Source organism: Falco peregrinus, chromosome 3 (assembly GCF_023634155.1).
Source record: "Falco peregrinus isolate bFalPer1 chromosome 3, bFalPer1.pri, whole genome shotgun sequence".
In the NCBI taxonomy this organism is placed as follows: Eukaryota; Metazoa; Chordata; class Aves; order Falconiformes; family Falconidae; genus Falco; species Falco peregrinus.
The window spans coordinates 51,518,359-51,537,020 of NC_073723.1; the positions used below are offsets into that span (position 1 = coordinate 51,518,359).

The 18,662-nt window shown below is 38.0% G+C and overlaps 1 protein-coding gene across 3 annotated transcripts in view; it reads right to left on the reverse strand.

Moving 5' to 3' along the window:
* Positions 1-18,662, reverse strand: part of UBE2V2 (ubiquitin conjugating enzyme E2 V2) — a 29,603-nt gene that overhangs the window by 1,055 nt on the left and 9,886 nt on the right. The window contains exons 2-3 of one of the 3 annotated variants that reach the window (XM_005241411.4): positions 9,918-10,063; positions 6,557-6,682 (exon numbers count right to left, since the gene is read on the reverse strand). In XM_005241411.4, coding sequence (XP_005241468.1) covers positions 6,557-6,682; positions 9,918-10,063 — 272 coding nt within the window. Of the gene's footprint in view, positions 1-6,543; positions 6,683-9,917; positions 10,064-18,662 lie in introns of all 3 variants that reach the window. The other 2 variants (XM_055799077.1, XM_055799075.1) reach the window with 2 other exon arrangements.

An 18,662-nucleotide genomic window follows, 5' to 3' on the forward strand; every position in this document is an offset into this window, starting at 1 on the left:
TCTGCAATAAAATTCATGCAGGTGGACCCTTCCATCTGCGCTGATACTAACATTAGTGGACAGGAAAGGGAGGAGAGGAAGACATCAGCGAACTGTTCACTACAAAACTGGAGCCTTATCTTGTAAAATTTGTTCATTTGTTTCAAGTTACCCAAAAAAAGAAAAGTCACCTTCATTATGCCAAAATACACTTGGATTTTCCTTGGTTCTTCAAAAGAACCTGCCATGCAAGAGTCCACAGAATACCTTTCTAAAGGAAAAATTCCCCTTGTTTTTTCCCTTGCTACAAGTATTGATTCCTCTCACATCAATATTACATGATGCTTCTGATACCACAAGTCACTACACATAAGAAACGGCTTGAAATATTGAAATAACTGATCCATAACGTTTGGACATTTTTTAGCTCTTTGCATCCTTCTTAGAGCAAGTCATCTTATGGAGCCGTGAAGATTACTGTACATCACTTACCAATTTGAATATGAACTGAAAGGAAAGGACATGGGACTTCTCCTATGCGTTTATAAAACCTGTGGGACAATTTACACAATTATATTATAACAGGGAGGTTTCCATAGGAAAAGTCAGCAATTGAAAGTCAGCTTGGAAATTCTTTTGGCAGCGGGTAAGTCCTGACTACCCAGCCACTGCAAGGAGGAACTTAAGACAGAGGGGTCTACAGCTGTGCAACTGCAAAGCAGGGCCGTGGGCAGGAACATGGCTATTGCATGCTACTGAATTCCATTGGCAGAGTAGCACAGGCAGCCCACATGGCTATAAAAGTGCTGGAAACCACTGTTTATGACTTAGCTTAAAAAATCAAGAAGTTTCTTATCCCATCTTAATTAGGGCAAACTGAAAGAAAAAAACAACATTGGAATCAGAAAAAAGAACATTAACACAGGTATTTTATTTCTAGATTGTTTGAAGTGAAGCTAGCTATTTTCAGAACACCAGATGAGACTAAACCTTTTTGTAGGGTGAAACTAAGGCTAAGGTTTAACAACATGCTGGCTTGGGCAGCAATACTAACCCAAGAAACTTCTGCTCCCTCTCACTAGGCACTTGTTCCTTTAACAGTGCTACTGCCTATCACCTCAGGTGAACCATGAAACTTATGGGGAGCAACTTTCTGACCTGAACTGATAGAACACATCCAGTTAAAAAAACACCTTAGAAAGAAGTCCCTAAGCAGGATTCCTTGATCCAATTCACAGCTCACGACTCTAAGTGTTTCTCTTCACACAAATAATGTTCTGCACGGAGTCAGGAACCCCTTAAACTCAGCAAAGCTGCCAAAGACAGCAACATCATCAAACCACAGTATAAAAGGCAGTCAGATTACTTAATAACTGTTGTAAACGTTAATAAATTAAGCAGAAAAAGAGCATCAAAAGGAAAGCTCCATTATGCAGCAAGATCATGCCAATTTAAAATACACGAGTGTATGAGCTAATATAGAAAGGTTTTGAAAGCACTTTAGTCAGACCATCACTGTAATTCCTGGGCTACAATTACTTCTTTTTTAAAGGGGTATTTGGTTTAATGTGGTAGATAAGAGGCAGTATCACAGCAGAATAATTTTTGCAACTGGAGAACAGGTTCCCTTTTCTTAAAGAGCAGACTATTAGATAAACCCACCAGTGAATAAAAAGGAAATTTTGACAAGAGATCACCTGTGTTATCAAGTAGCAGCTTAAGAGTAAGGCATCATTTAGACCGAATCTTTGTTTTAAGGCACCAAGCTCTTACAGATCTCTTCCTCTCCAATATTTCCAGATAAAATTAAAGAAAGGTGCTCCAGAGTTTCTATCCAATGAGTCTGACCCAACAGGTAGGGAACAACATTAATTCATTTCACAAGTCAGAACGGTAAATATCACTCTACTCAATATTGTTCTCCATATAGAAAATGCCATGAGAAATGTATGAGACCACCATTTTTCCTCATGGGGTCCTACAGAAAGAAGAAAAACTTCATTGTGGTTAAGTATCATAGTAACAGAAGAAACAGGGGTTCAGATCTCATGTTCAGTTTGCATATAGCTGCAGATGTTTTCTCTAGCTTATTTCTCCCCCTCTCAGATACAGACACACTCATTAACATTTGTTAATACTTCTCTGCAGCTAACCTGACATCCTCTTCAATTTAGCAAAATGGAACAAAATGTGAGAGTACTCCCTGAATGCTTTGGTACAGGTTCTTTGGCAGATCAGTAGTTTAATAAATTTCCATGTTAGTCTCAATCACAATACTTTCTACTAAAGTAGCTGAGGAGAGATCACAGTACATGTCACTGACCTGCCAATAATTTAAAAAAAAAATAAAAAAAAAATCAATACTTTCCCTGAGAAAACCGGGGAGAAAGCAGCCACAGAAAACCACTGTCAAGAACCAGGTAATGGTTGCCACAAAAGATTTCCAACCAGCAAAGACGTGCACTTGGGGGTGAAAGCCCACATGATAATAAACTGTTTTAGAAAATCACTGGTAAAGCAACATGGATAATAAGAAAAAGGTATGTTTAGATTTCAGTAGGTTTGAGGAAGGAAACCAATATAACTAAATACTTAGATAAAGACTGGGTAAGCAAAAAATGGCTGGAAATGCAGTTGCTCTGGGACTCCCCCAAATGATTATCTTGTCTTCAGCCTGGCAGTTCAGCTTTTATGCTGTCTTCCTTCTGCTCACTTCTCAACTCTTCCTTTGTAGGCTCTCTCAAGTCTGGAGATCTGTCTCAATTACAGCACACAGCAGTCTGTCACCAGTGCTGTTGAGACAATGCAATTCTATATACACTGGATGTACTGGAATATGAAACCTGATCACTTAAAAGTAAGCTCCTCCAGCTTTTCTTTCTTGGCTAGGAATTTGTAACAACATACTCACAGACTGTAAACTCTGCTTTAACAATGTTATGAATGTTTTCCGAGTTAAGACTACTGCAACATGACATTTTTGTTGCTGTTTATCTCAAGTCTCTTTTCTGCAAGTCACCAACTTTTTTCTTGACATCTTGCAGCAGTAAAGATTTTGGCTCAGGTTCCATTTTCTGTGTGTTGCAGAATTTATTTCTGAGTTAGGGCACAATAAATTCCCTTTATGAAGAACAATAATAAGATATTTGGAAGAATGACACAAACTATGTTCAAATCACACAAAAAGCATTAAGTAATATGAAAGTACACATCCTGGGACACAGAAGGAGAAATTTCAAGGTCATGTAAAAGCAAATAAAACTGAAAACTGCAACCTGAAGCCTATTTTCTTCTGGGGGTACACCACTGTAAATCCTTAAACAGCAGCACAAAAAGCAATATGTATAATGCATAATTTTTTCTGACATTTAATTTTCAACTGAAATTATTACAAATATTTTTATACAATATATATTCAGTGTTTATAATCTTCCCAGTATCTTAACTTCAAGAAGTAGCAAACTGCTTTAGTCTACAATAAACATATGCAAAGCAATAACTGGACAATAGTTTACAGGTTTATAGCTGACAGTCTCAAGTGAGTTTAAAGGAAACAATTCTTTCCAGCTGTAAATAATATTTAAATGAACAGAAGTGATTGCAAATCCTGCAAAACAGACTGCTGAAGAGCACTCTCACAGATGCAAAAATCAGACATTCTCAAAAGACCATGGGAAAATAAACAGCATGTCAGAATGCAACCTGTGTTTTATCAGTACTAGATGCACAAGTCTCCAAGAGAAGAGACCCCACAGCATTAAGAATGACAATTTAAATGCAGTTTTACAACAGTGATGCCATTAGCATATAAAGACATTTTGTCTGGCCCTACATAAGTACATGGACTAGCTTTTTTGAACTTGGTACCCTAATTCTGTATACAACAGCAGTAGTTCCAGAGGTAAACTGAAAAGCAGATAACCTCAAAAACTAACCTGCAGATAAGGAAAGCAATTTAACAGGGCGATTCAGAGCACCTAAGTTTAGTCTTTTGAGACAAAATACTTCTGAAGCAACCCTCTCCTTTCCCGCGTTAAATTTATCAAACGGCAGTCTCAGGGATCCCTGAAGATATGCTGGTGGAAGTTACTAGCAAAACTCCTCTCTCTGGAAAATCAACCGAAAAAGTCAATAAGCTTGTAGCTGTCAGCATTGATAAATTCATTACACACAATGCACTTTTCATGCAAAGTGTAAAGGGACTTACTTGTAAGCCAAAAAGGCTGAGAACTGCTGCCAACAAGGCAAGGAGACTAGCTTCCTTATATCCCAGTACCTCTAGCACATATCCATCTACCCCCCTCTCCACCACTCACTCTCGAACTCCACAGAACTCCCCTCTAAACTCATGCTGGGGGCCCTACTTCTCTTCAGGTGTTATATGGCACAGGTCTCCTGTAAAGCATACCTTAATGTTACAAATGTTTTGAGTAGCATGGCAATCCTGCTACAACATGCCATTTTGGTTACTGTTTATCTCGGGTCTCTTTTCTGCAAGTCACCAACTTTTTCATGACATCTATAAGGAATGTAATCAAAAGCTGACCACGCATAAAAAAACCAGGATGCATGCAGAAACATGGATAGTAGAGGTTGTCTGAAAACTCAACCCTATCATTCCTTCAAAGAATGCAGAAAACCACTTAATGATCCATCAAATGACAATTAATCATACAGTGGGAGAGCAGCTTGGAAGAAACAAGAAGGAACTAAAACAGGAAGCAGCAACGTGAACTGTTCCAGGATGCTAAATGTGCCCCCAGTTTATCTGACAGATTCTAGCAAGCACAACAGTCAAATAAGCTAAAATGCAACACACCAGGACAATGGGCACCTTAAAAATTGCATAGTACCTGTGTTTAAAATTCATTAGTTACGAAACTGTTTTCATTAAAAATACTATCTAGTCAAATCTATTTAAGTCTACTAAAAAAATAAGGTATGCATTTGCATAGCAAACACTTCGTAAGACACACTAGTTGGGGAAAAACTGAATGAAGGTTTTGTATAAGCTTACAAACTTATTAAAATCAAACACACCTGCAGCAATGACTGGATTTTAACAGTACTTTTAAAACAGCCAGGTGAATTTCCTGTCACAATACTCACACTATTCCTCAGCAAGCTGAGCAAGCATAATAGACTTCTCCAAACAAAAGCTCAAGTCAACTGGCTCAGTAAATATGAGCCTTCAGGCACAAGTTTGGGATTCTGCTTCCAGGAACCAACACCTCTACTCTCAGGCATGCACAGATGAAGCAATGAGACCACATTTCTTTGCTGATTAAGAATAATAGATGTTACTAGGGAGAGGTATGAAAAAAGTATGATAAACATACTAAAAGCTCTGCTGCATTCCAGATTGCCAGCTTTTGCTAGTCACAACTTCTTAATAAACACATATACTTAGGCAATGAGCCATAGTTGTGATGAAGAACAAGAGCTGGTTTGTAGATAGCAGTTTTAATAAAATCTTCAGTTAGAGTAAAATTATACACAAAAAGTCCTTTCAAATTAATTTTAGATTGTCTGAAGTGTTAGTGCACTGGCTTTGGATGACCAGCTGCTCACCACCCTACAGCAGCTGAAGCGAACCCCTGAGAGCCTCACCCTCCACTACAGTCATGGAGATACTTAAGCTTCACATTTCAGTACTGTTATCACACAAATGCAAGTCCATCTTTCTTTTAAATCTTACATATTATTTAAAATCCAAACACGCTCTCTGACTCCATGTTAACTATTACCTTAGCCCAATTACTCTGCATTCGCTAAAGACAAACAAACAGATGAGTGTGATATATTATTGCATTTCCTGCCAATATACACATATATCACTGTAAATACAAGACAGTTCACACCTTTTTCCACTGAGCAATGAGGTATGTCAGCCTTACTCACAGCATTAAAGTGCTAGTAAATAATGGAGTAACAAACTTGCTTGAGGTGCTATCATCACTCATCCCACCCTAAGGGCTGGATCAGTGAAAGTATCTTATTGCAAATTGATCTTTGAAATGAAAGTTAAGACTATCTATTTCAAAAGATCTTAAGACTGAAGCTCACAATCACCCTAGATTTGAATAAACCCACTACAAAGAAAGTAAGAGTTTAAATATATCAGTTCATTACAGATGAGTTGCTACCTCCAGAGACTCATCAGGAATAACCTCCATTTTTTATTAATGGAAACATCAGAAAAAGTTTGTAATACTCCTGTTACAATATGAATCTAATACCCTTTTACAAGAGTATTACAAGGGAGATACCTACACACAGCTTGAACACTTTTTTCTGTTCAAAACTAAAATATCCAGCTTCATTTAAAAGAAACAACTGTTTCAATACTATAGATAGTGCTCATCTCATTGATAAGCCACCAAGAACCACTAACATACTGTAAATACCTGAAGATGTGTAGCAGTAGGCAACCAAAATTTGACTTAAACTAGTACTTATATTGGAAAATTTAAATATGAAAGCTATGTCCAACAAGCATATTCCTCACCTGTGTTTTTCACAGAAATAATTTATAGTACAGATTAACAACATGGTTGATCTTACCATTTCAACTTACCATTCCATTGGAATTATTTATTCCATTCATATTAATTTTAGTTACAAATCTAACTGTAGGAGGTGCTTCTGGATATTTAGGTCCACACTCTACTTTCAGACTGTATATTCTGTTTTCATAGTTTGTCTAGAAAGCAAAAAGACAGACTAATGCATCTTACTGAAAGTTGATATTAATAAATCATTAAAAAAACAAAGCAAAGGCAAGAAGAATAAAGATTAAGAAATATGAAATAATTATAAATCTGTTATTATGTCCAACTGATGGTCTTGGATTACTGACTGATATTCCACTGTTTTAGTTACATTGATTACTTGATAAGTATGTATAAATTACACTACTTATTGACTATACCATACAGAAGTTTTAAGATAATAAAATCCTTTTTAATTCACATTTACCCTTATCCTTCCTACCCACCTGCATTCCTAAAACAACTTTGGCACAGTAGGGGGCTAAAAGAAAAATCAATAATTTTAGGAAAATTACCGCTTTCCCCTGTTAAAAAAAAAAACCTATCTGAAAAAAAAAAATAGAAATGGAGAAAGACAAAGATGCCAATAACCCAACAGTTAAGACACAACCAAGTACAAGACAAAAACAGTATTTGCAAAAAACATATTCTGGAGGTAATTAACATTCCAACAGATATCTAAGACTTCACAGCTGAAGATTGTTTGGTTTACTAGAGGATTTAGGAACTTTGGACAGTAAAGTGACAGCTTGTTTGCAGAGACATCACTACAAAGTGACCATGGAACTGATCATTGTAAGTGCAAATTATTTCATTGAAAGTCCAATTATAAATGAATACAGTCCTATCATTTTTTTAATCTTGTCAAGTAGGCCATGCACAACTAAAAGTATCAGTGGCTTTGCTGGTCACGGATGCACATACCTCTGTGTTCCAAAAGGAAGATAAACCCATTTTCTATACCTGTCTTTCCAGTGGCACAACACGTAACAGCTAACATGAAGAGCAGTAACATGCCTCTGAACTTTCCAGAAGCACCATCTTTCAGCTGTTCTGTATCAGCCAGCTGTCATTCTCTCAGAGTAGAAGTATCAATCATGCAGTCAAGCTATCAAATGACAGTCCATTTTGTGGTCAAGGCAGAGTGGGAACTGGAGTACTGAAGTACCCTAACCATGTCCTATAATTTCAAGGAGCCACAGAGACCAAGCAGCATGTAGGTCAGAAAGAAACAAGGCAAAGCAGGACATCCTTTGTTAGAAAAAAGGTTTTTCTATTATTCTTTCACATTAAAAGCTAAAGGCCCAATGAAAGTAATCTTATCCTGCTACAGGTAACATAGCTGCCCCTACTGCAAGAAAACACAGCAACAGAAATTCTCGTTATTCTCTCAGATAAAACAATTTACTTCCTTCGAGAGGGATGCAGTCCGTTACAGTGGAAAGAGGCAAAAATGTATATACGCTACTCACAACTCTGAAAAATCCTAAGAACAGCACTCATTCTCATTCCTTTATTCCTAACCAGGTGGCTTCTCAATTTTGCTCAGTTTTTCAAGTCACTGCTTTCCTGCAAGCCAAGCATCCCTGGCCCGCTCCTCAAAAAGCCTAAAACCTCATTTTTGGGAGTCAGAAAAATGTTTCCTTTAATCTAAACCAAATCTTCCCCTCCTCCCTCCATGCTGGTTCACGTTTCAAATGAATCAAGAAAAAAAACAAAACTGATAAGCAATTTTTGCACAGCTCTAGAGAAGCCATATATGTGAAGACATGTATTGTATGTATTATCTATTATATAATATATATATAATAACATGGACATTATTAGCAACCTTCTCTGTGTTCCGACTAACTGCATGCTGTCTACAGAACTCAAGCAATTCCAAAAACATCCATCTTCTACAAATCCTGAAATCGAATATGCAATTCAACTAAAGGTGCCACCACTGGCTTGGGAGCCAGTGGCTTTCACTTCCTACAATCACCACATACTGCAAGTCATTCTATCAGCAAGACTACATATCTCCAAAATGTATTACTTGCCCAAAATATTACTTGCGTGCACTGTTTCATAAAGAAAGTAAAATGACAGCAATATAAATTGACCAGAATTAAAAGTAACTCCCAGGTTGGTTTCTTTTTTTATTTATTTTTTAAAACATATTAGGTCCTACATAATAATCGCTCCCTTCAAAGATGTGCTGGGCATCTACCTTACATTGAACCAGAAAGCAGTCACAGGCAGTTCTGAAGGCTATTTGGAGAGTCAGGGAGGCACTACTTAGCTCATATTTGCAAGCTCTTTTCAAAACCCATAAGACTACAAATTTTCTTCAAAATGTATTTAAACACTGTGATTCCACACAAGCTACCATCCAAAGTGTACCATCATTACGCTTGTATTTCAGATTGGTTCTTCCTCAAATGCACCCAAATCTTAGAAGCTCAGCACAATTATGCAGATGTTCAAAACAGTCTGTGCAAGTTGCAACTAACTCTGACTTCCACAAGGAGCTTGAATTACACTGCGTCTATGGAACTCTTACTGTGGAAGGCATCTTCACTGAGGCCAAGTTCTGATCTCAGTTCTTGTTTTGGATAGTTCTTCCAGTAAGTCCTGCAGTACTGAAGGACACACATGGCAGTAACCTCATGTTAGCAGTGAAAAATATATGCTAACTTACAGCTACCTGATGTATACTCATTTGAAGTTCTCATTTACACAGTGATCTTTTGCATCATATGGTAGCTCATGAAAAAGCATGCACAAAAGTCAAGTAGAGATGTGTCCATTCATATCTGACGGGAACAATACTCAGACACAGGAGATGGTTACATCTCTTGCAGGTTTTATCAGTCTAGATGACATCCTACAGAACTTAGAAGGTCAGAAGGTTTTGAACTTTGTGTATGTACTTTATCTTAATAGAAGTAATGAAAAACTGCTTGGTCTTTAGGCAAGATTCAACTGAAATGCATAAACTGCTATACTGAAAGACGATTTGATAAAACTTGTGAAAGTTGAAAATATACTGCCAGTTTACTACATAACTGAAATTACTAGGCAGATACGATAAACTGTGGAAAGACAGTTATCCTGTTTACTGTACTATCACTGTATACTTACGTGCAGTAATGGTGGAAATACAGACTAAATATATTCCAAACTCGGTAGTAAGTCTCAAATCACAACTGAAAACACTTACTAACATGCCAGGAAGTGATGAATTCTAATACAAACACAGTGTTTCTACAACTTCATACACTGAATTTTAACTAATCCTTTACACTGTAGAAAAATAATGGTTTGGGGTTGGTTTGTTGGGGTTTTTTTTTTGCATTTGGCATTGCCTAAAAACTTAAAGATATTTTAATTCATGACACTTACCCTTGGTGGCCCAATAATCATTCCTGTCCATCTGGTGAGTGTCATATCTTCATCATCTTCAAGGCCCCAGCTTACTGTACCATCACCTACTCCTTTCTGCCCTTCTTCAAGTTCTTCCAACAAGCGAAAATTACGAGGTACTTTAACTAGATAAAAGGAGAAAATAATTAATACTGCTCACATCAAGGAAAAGGTAAACTATTTTATTGCTTTTATATGCTATGTACTAGCAACTGCTGAATATACTTTCAAAGCCAAACAGGGATTTCCTGCGTGAATTTATTTAGCACTCAAATTGTGTTGAAGCAAGTAACCACTGGAAGCTAGTTACTACCAAGTGACAGCAATACAAATTATAAAAGAGAAAATAAGAAAGGCCTCTTTCGTTTGAGATGGTTTAATTCAGATACTCTTTCCCAAGAACAGTACTGTTCAGAGTCAGTACATTTCAAAACCAATTTCCTGTCTATCAAAGATTTAATCAACTAGAATCCACATAAAATTCATGTGGCAAATTCCCCCCAGAAATAATTAAAGAATGCAACATTTAACACAAATGACCTTAATAAATGCAAACTTTAAGAGAAATCTTGAAACATCTTGATTTCATTTGATTTAAAAAACACTACTATCTGAAAACTGATTAAGTTGTTGAAGAGTGATAATGACATATTCGCAACAGAACATGAAGATGTACTTCCCCTAAAGAGAGCCGAGGAATACTCACTTACTGAACTATAATTACTGAATTATGACTGTAATACATGAAAATAGACAGATATTGATTGGTATTAAACAAGTGGATGCTTAATTGCTTGACATCACAGAAGCTAAAATGGTATTTCAGCACTGATGTAGGGAACAAAGCTAATTAACACTTGTGCATTCAATCATAGTATGCTTTTATTTTCATATAAAATATACACAATTATGTAGTACCAATATTACAATACAATCAACCTTCAGTTTTCTTATAGCTGCTTATAGCTATATATTTTTTCTCATAGTTACTTACAGCTATTGTGTTTTCCATGTTTTTTACTACAAAACCTTTCTTGTACCAGAAGAATCCAGGTACTCTATAAAACTAAAACTCTAAGACTGGGTACACACAAAGTTCTTAGCAAGGAATACATACTATGCAAATTTGAAAAAGATGGGGATCAAAGAAAACAGTTTTTCGTATCAGTTATTCAGTCGCTGGGATTTCAGGTTTTATATTACCCTATCCTGTATTACAAGTGGTCTCTGAGAAAAAAAATTAAGACCAATAGGACACAATATGATTATTTAGTCAATATATATGCATATGGGCCAGTATAGGTAAATAGATAAAACACCCTTCCAAAACTGTTCAAACAGCTTATCTCACAACTGCAGTTTCTCTCAAACTGTGTTTAAAACAATTTTTTTTTTTTAAATAATGCTGACAAGAGAGAGGCTCCTAGAAATTGCAGAAGTTATTGCTTCCAAGTTTTCCAAATCCCCAGGGAAAAGCATGAAGAGTATAGTTATCAAGATAGCACAAGGAAATTAAATCACTCATGTATGGCCTCACCTTCCTTCCAACTTTGGTATTGCCACTCATCTGAGCCATAATGAGCTACTTCAGCTTGCTAACTGAGCAGAAGATTATACATTTTGGTTAGTCTCCTGACAGCTTAACAAACCAGCCCAGCTCACAGAGAGATCTAAGAACTAGCATGAAAGTGCAGCCATGGCAGCAAAAACTCAGATAACCTCAATGTAAAAATATGTTTTAATGGAGTCAAACTACTCTGGAAGCTTATTTTCACAGATAAGAGTTCACATAAGATTACCTGAAAGCACTAGCACAGTACATCAAGGAGCAGATCAGCTGGCATACTTCCTTTTAAAAAGCTTTGTTGAAATTCATTTGCCCATTCTTCTGGTCCCATCCTGACTTGTTATTACCATTAGATCTGTACATTTACATACCCAGTTCAGGCTAGGGATGAGAACTGACAATCATGCTTCTGTCACATTATAGAGCACAAGACATTTATTTTTGCTCCATATTCATACATTCTCTGGAATCAAATCTGGCAGTAAAAGGCTAATGATCATCTTTTTTTATAAAATAAGTAAACCAGCAGAATAAACTTCTACTAAACTTCATGGTTTGCATCACATGACTGAATAGTTTCTGACTGGTACATGGAGCCTCAAACACAAAACCCCCACAAACAACCCCCACCCACAAACCCCATGTACTTAAGCCCCAGGAGAAGATAATGATTGGATTCTAAATTCCACCATTTCTCAGAATGCTTGCTCTGACTGCAGAACTTCTGATTTAGAATTCACCTCTTTAAAAAGCACATAAAGACAGTAGCAAACAGGCTTTAAGTTTGTTTCTGATCATTACTACCTTGCAGTGCAGCTGAGACGACCCAACTGCTCACAGCCGGGGGAGAAGACATTCTATGCCTTCTCCCAAAACTATGTTGCTCTTGCACTTAACAGGCTCCTCTATTATCCACTTTGGCACACTAATTTAGCAAAAAGACGTCTTTTTTCTTCAGGCAAAAGTGAAATCCAACCAGTTAATCAAATTTACTCAGAAAGCAAGATCAACAAATGCCAGAGCTGACTGCTGTGTCTTTCAGTGCCTTCCTTTGCAAAACCATGGATGCGGATAAGGGAGCTTTATGTAGCAAAAAGCCATTGGACTGGCTCAGTTCTATCATAAAATTGTACACAACACACTGAACTATAGGAGATGACAGCTGTTAGAAAATAACAACCCTTCATGACTGTCTTGTGTTCATCACATTTTTTCCACTGCATTGTCTGTGCTCACTAGATCCCCTAACTGCCCAAGGGGAGCAGTGAAGGGCTTCTAAATTATTTTCTAAAGGTTTCTGATCTGCTCTAAAAAGAGACAAAACTATCTGACAGCAAATGCCATGCTCCTCACACTAACATTCCTATCAGTGCTAGAACTATGTAGCAAAACGCTACTCTGTATTTAAGAGTCAACACACCTGGTGTTTAAAAAAAAAAAAAAGCCCACAAAACCCACACCACACCACCCTACTGAGATTCCAACCCATTAAAAACACTCCCAGAAAAAAATAAATGTTAGTTTTCAAAACTGCATGAAAGTTATGTTCAAACAGGTTCCCTTTCAGAAAGTTACACAATCCTACAACATTTGAGTTGGGGTGACCAGAAATGATTGTATAAATCAAGATAAAACTACCATTTTGTAAGAGTACTTCTATATTTAAGGTACTTAGTTCACTTCTGCAAACATATTCTATTCCTTTATTTATGAGTTCCTAAGAAATGTGCAAGATCTTTCTGTGGTGGGTTGACCTTGGCTGGATGCCAGGTGCCCACCAAGCTACTGTGTCACTCCCCTCCTCAGCAGAACAGGGGCAGGTGGAGAAAATGGGAAAAAAAACACAACCTTGTGGGTCAAGACAAACACAGTTTAATGCAGCACTAGCAAAGGTTGCATGCGTGGAAGAAAAGGAAAACAAAAGATGTTATTCTCTACTTCCCATCAGCAGGCATGGGGATGCCCGGGAAGGCGGACTTTAGTACACATAGCGGTTGCTCTGGAAGACAAACATTGTAAATAATGAATGCCCCCCCTTCCTCCTCCTTTCTCTTAACTTTTATGTCTGAGCAGACATCATATGGTGTGGAATAGCCCTTTGGTCACTTTGGGTCAGCTGTCCTGGCTATGTCCCCTCCTGAGATCTTGCCCACCCCCAGCCTGCTGGTGAGGATGGGGGGAAGGTTGGGCAGACAACCCTGATGCTGTGCGAGCGCTGCTCAGCAGTAGCCAAGACACTGGTGCGTTATCACCACCTTTCCAGCTACCAACACAAGCGCAGCACTAGGAGGGTGCTATGGTCCTCAGCCAGACCCAACACACTTTCTTTAATGCAATTCTGTATTTAAAATTTGGACCACCTCTCCCAGATACCCTGATCAGTCAACAGACGTCAGAGGGGCAGAACAACAAGCTGTGCACATCTTAACTATAAATGTCTACTAGAGCTTTTTGCAACAAAGGATTACCAGATCACTATTTCCTAGCTTGGAAAAAAACAAAAAAAACCCAAAAAAAACAAACCACCAAACAAACACACACCAGAAAGACCCCACTAAACTGCTTCTATTGCCCTGGCATACATGATTAACGTTTTATCCTCAATACTTCAATTGAAGTCACTACTGAATGCTTTATTGGAAAACCACTGTTGATAAAATTTCTGGTGACATGGAATACTTTAAAAATTAACACAGTGGATAAAAAAAACAACCCTTACCTTTATAATTACAGTCCTAGAAACTACCAGCAAAATGACATAAATACTAATGCCGTTCTGAGCATTCCCTCATGCACTTTTGCCTTGGTCATGCTATATAACCTTCACACAATACAAATCTACCTAGCTTGAAGAACAAAACAAGCATGTAAGATTGGGCTTTCTTTCCACTAAAACAACTGCAAGAACTTCTACCTATCAGGTAATGACAGTCTGGATCTTTTGGAAATTAAGGTTGCAAGTATAAAGTAAAAAATTCTTGTTCTTCCCACCACTTCAAATATTCTAGAAGGCACAACCTAAGTTGTATGTTAATGGTGCATACACTTGCAGTTGTCTCTAATTGAGGCAATACATAAAATATTTGCTAAAAAAACTCTGAAATACTCCTTCATGGAATCTGAATATTTCATTTACAGAACTTGGACAATGAAACAACATCTTTCTGTTCTAGTTTGCAGCTCTTCAGAAATAGGAAATCACAGAAACTACCCCCATTCTTCAGCAGACTACCAGACCTCAGGTGTACCTTCTGGAACAAACTGGCAATTGAAAGAAATGCATCTAGCCTTCTACCACCATGGGCCTGCCAAATACTGTTCTCCCCAGTTCCACTTCCTGATGGGACCACTAACCAGCTTCAGACAAGTGCAGACAGGTTGTTTTAGTTCCCTGTAACAGGCATCCATCAGCTAAAACCTCTCAGTTCCAAGTGAAGGGGATTAAAGCAGTCAGGAGTTTTTATCACTGGCTGAGCTGTAGGACTGGTAAACTCCACTCAGTAGGCTGTGACTAACCACTAGGTACAGCATTGCATCCAGCACAGCTGTTTGCAATGTTAGACTAAGGGTCTCCATGTGAAAATATAGCTGGGTTCATAAAGATTAAAAAACAAAATAAAAGCAACCTCACCCCCAACCTCTTTTCAGTTTCTCCGGAAAGCTTACCTCACTATGGATTTTACTCAAGAATACCTCCCAACCCCCCAGAACCATACACAGGAACTGTCAAACACTATCTACCAAGTTTTCACAAAGAGTTGAAGTAAACGTATTTCACCTAAAACAAACAACACCCAGTCATGCTTACATATACCAATGGGCTTTAATTTAGAAGTTTAAGCATGAAACTGGACTACAGAAACTGGTAGCTATTAGATAGTCATTAAATTAACAGTGAATTTAATACCTTGGAACAATGAGAGAAGAATAAAGTCAGTAAATAAATTAAGCAGGAGAGTCTACTTTCATACATATGCAGCTACTTCAGACATCACATTCTAAACTATTAATAGAAGCAAGCAGCAAGCAGTACACTATCCCACAGCACACATTAGAAGTTTCAGCTACACTTTCATCCAGAATATCTATAACCTGAAAAAACACCGGGGTGGGGGGGGAGCAGAGAGAGGAAAAAAAAAAAGGGGGGGGGGGGGGGGGGGAGGAGGAAATCTTCAGTATCCTTTAGTAGCACAAACAACTTTCCAGCCAACTCCCCTTTATTGCTCCAGTGATGGACCTGCTTTTGCTACTATGTCAAGACACAGTTCCACAGCTGGCAATGCCAGATCACCCACTAGTACAGAGATTTAATCAGCATCAAGACAGAACACACAACCGCACTTATGTCAAATTTGACAGAGCACACTGGCTATAATAAATCACATTTTTAAACAATTCACATGGACATACTCCTTCAAATACAGCTGGGAGTCCAAGCTACCTGCACATCAAATGATTCTTTACTGTGTAATAGGCAAGAGTGGGATAACCTACACTCTGCTCTTCTCCCTGCTGCTTGTAAGAGGGAGCCATAAACCTGATTTTTCATAGATTGGCTCACAACCTGAAGTGTGAGGTTTTCTGTTACATCCCAAACTATTTTTTATAATAATTGTCTATTACAGCATCATTGTTTAACCCCAGCTGGTAATTAAGTACCACGCAGCCGCTCGCTCACTCCCCCCTCACCCAGAGGGAAGGGGAGGAGAGTTGGAAAGGAAAGTAAAACTTGAGGGCTGAGGTAACAATTTAATAGTTGAAATAGAATGAAAATGAAAGAACAATAATAACAGTTATGACAATAACAGTTATAATGAAAAAGGGAAGGGAAAGAATAAAATCCAGAGGGAAAGGAAGAAGGAACACGTGGTGCACAATGCAGCTGCTCACCACCCGCTGACTGATGCCCAGCCAGTGCCCAAGCAACGACCTGCTTGCCCTGGCCAGCCCCTGGGTATATACACCAGGCAGGGCGTCCCATGGTATGGAATGCCGCCTTGGCTAGGTCAGGTCAGCTGTCCTGGCTGTGTCCCCTCCCCATTCCTTGTGCCTCTCCAGCCTCTTTGCTAGCAAGGCCTGAGGAACTGAAAAGTCTCACATCAAAGCCAAAACAAAGTACCATACTAGCTCCTTAAGAAGATAATTAACTCCATCCCAGCTGAAACCAGGACATATAGTATCAATACCAACATTCAGTTTCTCTTAAAAACTCCCTTACCTCTTGGCTTCAATCACTCCTGGAAGTTACACCCGTACCAGGAGCCTTTTACCATAGTTACACCAGCACACCCCATACTACCAGCACACTCCCCAAAACCACCATAAAAACAAACTTTAATACAGACCCAAGAACAATTATATCAATAAATTACACATTAACAAGCTAGGATACTGTCAGGGATACTGTTCTTCTTCATTAAAAGAGCTATGTCAGGAAAAGTCTGTAGCAGAAACGATTTTGAATGAATGAGTTACCTTTTGCTCACTGACGTTCAGCTAACAGAAACTGAAAAAAACATATGTATAGCATGGTAACAAAAAGAAAAGCTCTCAAATCCCATTTAACAGCTTCAGGCTGGCAGAAAAATTAGTGTTTTTTAATGACAGGGAAAGGAAGAGGGATGTCAGCCTTGCAAATTCAAAGCCATAACACAATTTCTCCTGGGGCAAGGAAAGGAAGAAATAAAAAAATCCAAAGAGAAACACAGAAAATAACAGGTTCCTTTCAGCCTGAACAATTCAGAAGGCATCTTGCCCTTGACAAAAGAAAGCAAGAAACTGAAATACTGTACTAACAACAAAAACACACCATACACCCACAAAAAGAGCATAAAACAACCAAAACCTTAAACAGGCCCTGAAATGGGCAATACACAAAAGAGAGAGGGAAGACAGCAAGGGCATGTGAAATGCTAACATATTCTAAAAAGATATTCCTGTGGAATTAAGTTTTTGGAAGACATTGTTCTCTGAAAAAAACTACTTTTTAAAAAACATCATCTATACTTTTGTTTGCCAGTTACCCTGCTGATATCACATACTCTTTTGCCTAGCAAAATACTCTGTGAATATGCATACAAAAAATGGGTGACTTACTATTGGGAACCTACTGTCAATAAGTATTACCAGGTTTACTGTAATTATATGGTAATTACCTGAGGTTGATCACAGTAACCTGGCTCCAAAAAACAGAAGTATTTCTAGTAACCTGCCTATTAATGAAGTTGGACACAGGAATTTTGCCTACAAAAGAACTCCATCACTACCGTTAGTAGTGGAATGCAGCAATTCAATAGTAAACCACACTTTTTTTGTTTTAAATCAGAAACGTTACTACACACATAGTAAAAGCACAGTTTCCAATAATGATAAAAACATGATTCTTCAAGGCAAATAGACATTTTCAGTGAAAAGCAATACGTGTTCTTCCAGTAACTACAAAAGCATTCAGCTGCTGCTGTGGAACTCAATCTCCTCAACCATGCACTACCGAATGTACAGTGAGCCCACACTGAGAAAACCGTACCTTCTTTAAAAGGGTTTGATACATCTTGATATTTCTGTTAATTGAAACTTCTGCTCTCTTAGAATTACAGGTACGTTCCACTTCTTTGAACTGTTTTCCAACCAAGTTTCAATGTACTTCAGTAAAACTCAAATCCATAATTCTATATATCAGTAGTATTCATAAAGCTACATTTACTATACGCTATTTTTTTCTACATGGCCCATACACATTGATCAGGATAGCGAATAAGGTACTAAGCAATTCTAGCATGTATGGATGAAACAGCCATATAATGCAAGTATAATATTTTCCACAGAATCATTCTAGTCATCACTGATTTAGTCACATAAAACCAAGTAGATGCATCTCTATCAGTGATAAAAGAATACAGGACTTTATTAAAGCTACTCAGTACAGACAGATGATACCAGAAGAAAACAGAAAACAGAGACCCCAGAGCACTCTGTGCTTCCAAAATTAATCACGCACAACCCCTCAAAAACAACAGTGATCTTGAATGCTTTCTGCCCCATTTTGCTGAAGTATGCATTGTGTCAGATCAATTGAATAGCGTCTTATTACTACTGTCCACAACTGGCAAAGCTGTAGGCAACAGCAATACAGGTTTGCAGGCTCATGAGGACTAACC